The 7,491-nt window shown below is 44.5% G+C and overlaps 1 protein-coding gene across 1 annotated transcript; it reads right to left on the bottom strand.

The window, feature by feature from the left end:
- Positions 1-429: 429 nt before the first annotated feature.
- Positions 430-5,239, bottom strand: LOC113034066 (neuroligin-2-like). The gene is made up of 4 exons (XM_080299695.1): positions 5,190-5,239; positions 3,363-3,550; positions 2,211-2,577; positions 430-1,905 (listed from the first exon to the last, which is right to left on the bottom strand). The coding sequence occupies exons 1-4, from the start codon at positions 5,237-5,239 to the stop codon at positions 1,077-1,079; spliced, it is 1,434 nt and encodes a 477-aa protein (XP_080155821.1). The 3' UTR covers positions 430-1,076.
- Between the last annotated feature and the right edge of the window lie 2,252 nt (positions 5,240-7,491).

Below are 7,491 nucleotides of genomic sequence, written 5' to 3'. Positions count from 1 at the left end.
TGCTCCTGCGATGCTCCTGCGATGCTCCTGCGATGCTCTTACTCTGCGGGAGAAAACCAAAAACCAAAAGTAGCAAACATGGAGCGATATGACTCGTTTAGATTTTGGGAAACGTGCATCGACAGGTACAGTGTCCTTTTCCCCGCGTCTTTAAAAATAATTCATGCATAGATCCCCCACTGAGAAAACCCTTTTATATACTTTCTCCTTTGTACACATTTTATATAGAACTATATATAATATCATTTCTCTATATCTATATTTTCAGAAAAATTCTTTCCACACAATAAAAAACAACAATTAAACAAATGCTTCAAACAAAACAACAAAAAAAGAGAGAAGATGGAAGAAAGAAAATCACGACTGAGGCCAGTTTGGCACTTTGTCATGAGAACATGACAGAACTCTGTTAGTTGACGGTAAATAGCGATACTCTATTTTTCTTTGGTTTTTCTTCTCCCTCGATGAGAAATGAAACACAGCAGTACTTACTTGGCACCTAAAAATGCTGGTAGAATGAAAGATATCAGTGTTTTCATAGTTATATGTTTAGTGTACGCCTCCCGCCTCCAGACTGCTCAGCAGATCGGGAATTTTTAGAGAAGAGCAGGAGGGAGGCGTGTCAAATGAGAGGAAGAGAGCAGTAATAAAACACGGATGTAGAAAAGAGAAGCATAATGTGCACATAACACACAGGAGATGGAAAAAGAGATGACGCCAACGTAAAAAAGAGAAAACAGCGAGGAGCGAGAGAGCATTCGTCCCTTTGACAAATGTTGGAGGTCTTGAGCCTGGAAACAGCAGACCGTCTTTGAAAACAGTATCTTTGAAAGATCTGAGTCACCCACCCCAAACTGCTCATCTGCTGCTGGACACTTCAGTTGCACCTCCACATGCCACCAGTGGAGGGAGCTGCCAAGTTTCACAGCACATGACGCAGCAGGTGTAGTTGCTTTTGGAGAAAGAAGAGAATAAGAGGACAGAACGAAGGCCCACGTCTAGAGGCCTCCCTTCCAGAGCGGAAGCAGAGCCAGTGTTCCTGGTCCCTAGGTGGCGCTGTGTCGGGCCTGTCCCTACTATACCCTGGTGGTGGAGTGGGGGTGGGGCAGGGTGCTGTTGTGGCCGGTGGAGGGGAATGTGTTGAAGGCGTGAAGAGGCTGCATGCTGGTGATGGTGCTGGGGATCACGGTGATGGTGTTTGGCTTCATCAGCGGCACGTTGTCGGGGGCGCGGCGCAGCGCCAGGGTGTAGTCGGGAGGGCAGGCGGGCCGCAGGATGTCGTGGGGTCGCAGGGGCTCCATGTCGTGGTGAGCGTCGTGCTCCCAGTCCTTCATCTGCAGGGACATGATCTCCTCCTCCTGGCTGTGAGCCAGGTCGTTGGCGGGGCCGCCCCGCTGAGGGGACAGCCGGTGCCGGCGCATCTCGTGCTGCTTGTCACGCTTGTAGTAAAGGGCGGTGAAGGCCAGGATGTTGAGGAAGAAGAGCGACGCTCCAACTGCAACTGTCACGCTCAGTTCGGTGGAGTAGTCGCGGGTGTGTCTGGGAAAGAGGTCCTGGGGCGGGCGCTCTGAGCCCTCGGGCTCAGGATCTGATGGGAAGGTAGGGTAAGGATGACGAGTGGTTCGAGGAACGTTGTTTCTGGGCCTCATGGTGCCGGGGTCACGGCCTGCGGGGGAGCGCGTAGTGGTGGGAAAGAGCACGTCGTGCAGGCTGTGACGATGAGGGACTAATTCCAGCCAAAAGGCCACTTTGTTAGCTCTGTAGTTGTCTCTGACACGAGGTTTCAAACCGATGTGAAGGTACTGCTTGTCCTTCCAGTTGAACTTGGTCCAGATGACCTCCTCGAAGCGGTTTGGCTTGGTATGAATGAACTTGGTGTCCTGAGGGACGGGCAGGTTGGGGTCCCTGGTGGAGCATAAAGGTTAAACGTTTCAGTTCAAAGTTATATTCAGTCTCCATTGTAAGTAACATGTGGCATCAATACACTGAATACAGACAGGAGGCCCATTCTCTGTGCAACCTTTAAACTATCTAAGACCAACCGGCTGCTCTGGGATCTGGATGCTTTTGGTGAACCAGTATGTTCAATTCTTCAAAGCCACACGGGAATTAAACTAGCAACCCAGATTCAAGTATTCAAGATGACTAGAAGGCTATCAGAGAACATACAGTAACGTGTACAGTTTACACTACTGTGACATGAGGCCTACCCAGTCTTTGCGAAGTTAGTCCAGTAAGTCATGACCACAGCGCTCAGCATCACATCGTTCTTGGAGAAGTTGCACGGGAGCAGGTCCGTGGCACCGATCATCGGTACGCCGAACACGTAAGGTATCTCGTCTCCGTGCGCGGCGTCGGCCCACTCGGGCCGCGTCTCGGTTTGGCAGTGGTGGTAGAACGTGTAAAAGTAAACTGGGGACTGAAACTCAGCATGGAGTTTGGCAGTGGCCACAGCTGGTGCCACCCACTGGTGGTCCGTAAACAGGGCCAACAGAGTCTTCCGCCGCATGTCGCCGTTGTCCCTGTCCGCCCAGTCTGTGTACATGAACTTAATGGTCTCCCTCAGGATGTCTTTGCCTGGTGAAGAAGCACAGGAGGGGACAAAAGGAGGGGGAAGAAAGATAAAAGTGAAAACTGCTAAGAGTAAAGTAACAGCAGTGCAAGACATTTTTTAAGAGATCGGTCTGATCAACAGATATGAAACCAAAGCAAATGTTGGTGAGATGAACCAAGAGCCAGGAAGCGAGTGAGAAATCTAGAGAGGAAAAAAAGTCTTTCAGATAACAGAAGGAGTGACAGGCAGCAGAGAGGAAGCATGACTGCATTATCCAAACATGTCTGTACTGTGACTGTGGTCCGGCTGTGAGGGGTTGGCAGGCCAATCTGTCAGAAACACCGACACTGAGATTGGGAGCCCACTACCTGGGGGATGATAGCATTACTGCCCACAGAGCCTCAAAGGTTAAGGCGCAGACACGCCGTGATGTGGATGAGTGGCTCTCTTTAGCACGCTTGTCTTGTTTGATGCACTTCACTGGGCTCACATGTTACTGATTCCATTCTTTACTCGCATGTTTTAAACGCTTAAAGCACTTTCACAGGTTTTGATATTCTTTTGAAAATTAATGTGAACTCAAGCTGTCAGAATTGTAATGTAAGCTTTGATAATTGTCCACATTTGTCATTTTGACGATTATCCGTTTATTTTAATGAATACAGCAAACAGAAAAAAACGAACAAATCAACAAACGCGGCTCCTAATAAGACAAAACCTGATGATGCTGCAAAATGCAGTTAAGTGAGAGGAGGCTGTAAAATGGAATAACTGAAAAAGTGGCAGTGTACAGAGGTGGCGTCCTCACCCTCTGGGTAGCCGTAGAGGTTGTCAACAAAGCTGGAGATGGTGTAGTCGAACGCCGCAGCTGAGATGCCGTCGTTGTCCTCACTGTCGTCCACAAACTTCAGCCCCTCTCCCTGGTTCACTCCTATCAAGATGTCATAGTTTAGGAGCTCCCCCTGGTGGAGCAAATAAGGAAGAACATGCTGAGTGCTGGAACAGAGCCTGTGTGCATCACAAGTCTACAACAGGAAGTGCAGCTGAAGCACAGCTTTGTGAATTGGCAGCATTTCATTTCCCAGTAAACAAAATAAAGATTAGCTGTTGCCATGAAATTCCTACTATAAAATGTAAATACTGCAATATATGCAGGGTTCATACACATTTTTAGGGTCAAATTCAAGCGCTTTTTAAGCACATTCAAGGTCAATTTTCAAGCTTTTCCAGCACATTACCAAAAAAGAAGCATGTTTCACTTTGCATCACCTCAGTAAGACCTTGTAAAAATTTAAACAAATCATCTGAGGTCGATTTAAATGTCTTTTGTTCCCCTTTTGTTAAAAGAGCAGCACACAAAAATACAGAAAAAGGAAACGGTTGCCTTACATGCATATAGTGTACAAACTCAAAAAACACATTCCTCTTAAAAATGTGCAAATGTGAACAAATCAACTTGTTAGAGATCTTCATCTCCACTGTAAATAAACAACAAGCCAGAGAACAAGAAAACTGCACCAAACACCACAAACACCAACAAATTAATGTCTTCTCATCAGACATTGAAGCTTCTTTCCTGTGTGACATAAAAAATAAGAGACAGATGTTTGTTTGTTTTTTTAACTAGTTAAGCACCCACGTTCAGTCATCCACCCATTCACGCACACATTCACACACTGGTGATGTAGCTACAGCCACCCTGGGGCGCCACCAGGCCCTCTGACCACCACCAGTAGGCAACGGGTGAAGTGTCTTGCCCAAGGACACAACGACCGAGACTGTCCAAGCCGGGGCTCGATTACAAGGCGAACTCCTAACTCTTGAGCCACGATCGCCCAGTGGGGACATGGGGACATTTCAATTTCCAGCAGGAAGCTCCCCCTTTTTGTTAAACCCTTTAGATCAGGGGTCGGCAACCTGCGGCTCTTTAGTCCTTATAGTGCGGCTCCGCGTGGTTTGTGAAAATAAATTAGCTGAAGTGTATTTTATTTATGTTAGTTCTTTTTTTTAACTTGTAGTTCTAAATTGGAAGATTATTGTGATTTTGCAATATACAAATAAAATTATATTTTGTTATTTTTTCATTGCTCAAAATAAGCGTCACACTCGCGGAAGCCGGTGTACCCGGCGAAACGCCGTGCATTTATCGAGCCTTTCAACCCCAGATAGGCCAATTATGGCTCTTTGGCTCTTTGGGTCTTAAAGGTTGCTGACCCCTGCTTTAGATGAACAGAGTTTTTTAATCAAATACATAATCTTTAATAAATGTTCTCTTTTATAAAAAGTAGGATAATTAAAAAAACTTTTATTATACCGCTATTGCGTAGAAAAAAAACTGTCTTGTTTTCTGTCGTCTGTTATATAATATTAGTGATGTTTGTGACAATTAATTTCTTAATCGGCTGGACTAACCAATAGTCCACAACGAGGAAACACTGAAATTTTAAGTTAAGTTTGAAAACAGTTAAAAAAAAAAATACCCCATTCCAAAATGTCTTGTGACAATCTCATTGGCTTAGGGAGTGATGATGTCATAGATCTTAAGAATCTTAAGTCCTTTGATGTTTTTCCTTAAGTAGGGGTGAGAAACAGCAAGTTTTAGTTCGTTTCAGCAGCATCTGTGTTTGCAGCCTACAAAACGTTCACCACAAGCTCTTCAAAGTCATCGTATAGAAACTCCAACATGTTTCCAAGAAAAAAACAACCAATTCAAAAAGATTACGCCGCCTCTCCTTCCTGGCGTGGCCGGCCAATTTCCCCAAATGGCTCCTCATCCTTCCAAAGGGCGTTAGAGGAGAGTAGGAAGGAAAACTACCTTCTCCAGAAAAAAATGCAACAAATTGAAGAAGAGAAACTTCAACTGGAGGACAAATGTAGACAAATGGAAGCCCAAAATAAAGAGCTGGAAGAAAGACAACAGCGCCAGCTGGACATAAAAATTATTAATGAGGGCTGGGGAATCAAGTTTGCTCAGAGCCGAGAGCAGATTGTGCACCTCATTAAAGAAAACAGGCAAAAGAGTGCAGAACTAAAAGAAATGACCAACCAGCTCCAAGACAAGAAAACGATGACTGATAAGATACAACGGGATCTCCAATACATGGACCGAAAAAATCGGCTCCTCCAAAGACAGCTCCATGAAGCTGTGGAAGAAAAGAAAGAATTCCTCCAACAGAAGGAAGAGCAGGACAAAAAGCAACGAGACATGCAGCACGAACTGAAGAGCATGCAGGAAAAATACCGCATGCTGAAAGAAAGCCTGGATGAAACACTGCGCCAAAATAAAGACCTTCTTCAACAGAAAGAGCAACAGCAGGAAAGACTGAAAGAAGGAAAACGTGTCGTCCAGGACTTTGAGTCTAAAAATCTAAAACTGCAAGAGTTTTGTAATCAGCTGGAGGACAAAGCAACTAAAGTGGAAGAAGAAAAGGACAAACTGGAGAAACGCTGCTCACAGATGCAGAGAAGGATCGATCAGATAGCGAGAAACAACTCCGAGCTCGTTAAGGGGATTTTGGTGGAATTCAATAACTTGAAGCGTGAAAACACTCAAATGCAGGCGCAAAAACAACAAGAAGACAAAATACATGAAGACCTGCAGCTCACGCTCCAAGAAATCCAGAAAAGAAACGAGCAGTTAGAAGACAAGCACAAAGAGGTCCAACAGAGAAATGCAGACATGCACAAGGACAAGCTGATACAGGAGGCAACATCCAAACAACTCAAAGACAAGCTTGAAGAACAACAAGCAACATTGGAAGAGGTGGAACAAAGATGTGAGAAACTTGAAGAACAAAACGCAGAAACCATCGATGAGCTGAGAAATCTCATCCTGGAGAAAAAAGCGCTCGTGGAAAAGTGCATGAAAAAAAAGAAAAAATGGTTCCACTTGTTCCGGAGGAGAGACGCTACTGCTTCCTCACCTGATGTAGCCTCGTCTTGCTCCACCTCTGTTAACCCCCCCAACCAGTCCCGGCCGTTGACTGTCCCCTCCTGAGCCTGGTTCTGCCGGAGGTTCCTGCCCGTTTAAAGGCAGTTTTTCCTCCCCACTGTCGCCAACTGCTTGCTCAGAGGGGATTGTTGGGCTTTTCTCTCCTCTGCCTTGTTTCTTCATTTACTTGTTTAACTTTTTTCAACTTATCTAAATAATAAACCAATTAAATTTATCCTTTGAGTATCTTTCATCTCATCTTTACAGAATCTTTCCAAAACATTTTCAAACATTCAGATCTGTCTTTTATTTTCTAACTAAAAACCCGGAATATGGTTTGAAACATAGTTTCAGCTGAAACTGGCATAACATGCTGTGTGTGTGTGTGTGTGTGTGTGTGTGTGTGTGTGTGTGTGTGTGTGTGTGTGTGTGTGTGTGTGTGTGTGTGTGTGTGTGTGTGTGTGTGTGTGTCAGGATATCACTAGTTAGGTCATCATGTTTAGACTCATTCACTCCAAAATTATTTAGGCCAAATCTTTAAAACAGTGTCATTTCATACACATTTTCAATTCACTTCAATCGCACAAATGCAGAAATAATTATTTGCAGTATCTTATTTATTATGAGAATGTCATGCCTGATCATTTGTACCTACACCACCAAAAATGGGGGCAAAAGGGAGGAGATCATGTTTAATTGGTTATAAGAAAAGGTCAGAAATATAAGTGCCGACATGAGCAGTGTCCACAGAAACCTCTGACTCTCAGCTCAAAGCTCATATAAACCATTTCTACAACCAGCAAACAAACAAAGACACCGAACAGTTAAAAGAGCAGTGACGTCACCACGAATCTGTGGTCAGGTAATATCCATGTTTTGATTGATGATTTTCTGGAGTTAAATGTGAACCGAAGCATATTTTGGGTGTTATATGCTATTAAATACTTTTTAATTTATTTAAAAGTATTTAATAGCATATAACACCCAAAACATGCTGGGTGTGGAA

Source organism: Astatotilapia calliptera, chromosome 3 (genome assembly GCF_964374335.1).
Source record: "Astatotilapia calliptera chromosome 3, fAstCal68.1, whole genome shotgun sequence".
NCBI lineage: Eukaryota > Metazoa > Chordata > Actinopteri > Cichliformes > Cichlidae > Astatotilapia > Astatotilapia calliptera.
Note: the sequence above shows the minus strand (reverse complement) of the source record. Positions and strands in the feature narration are given on the sequence as shown.

What these genes read in the sequence shown, in the direction of transcription:
- LOC113034066 (XM_080299695.1), bottom strand. Translation starts at nt 5,239, where the DNA reads ATGTTGGAGTTTCTATACGATGACTTTGAAGAGCTTGTGGTGAACGTT. An exon ending in GAGCTTGTGGTGAACGTTTT is followed by an intron (nt 3,551 to 5,189) that starts GTAGGCTGCAAA and finishes GCTCTGTTCCAG; the next exon opens with CACTCAGCATGTTCTTCCTT. An exon ending in CCTCTACGGCTACCCAGAGG is followed by an intron (nt 2,578 to 3,362) that starts GTGAGGACGCCA and finishes CTTCTTCACCAG; the next exon opens with GCAAAGACATCCTGAGGGAG.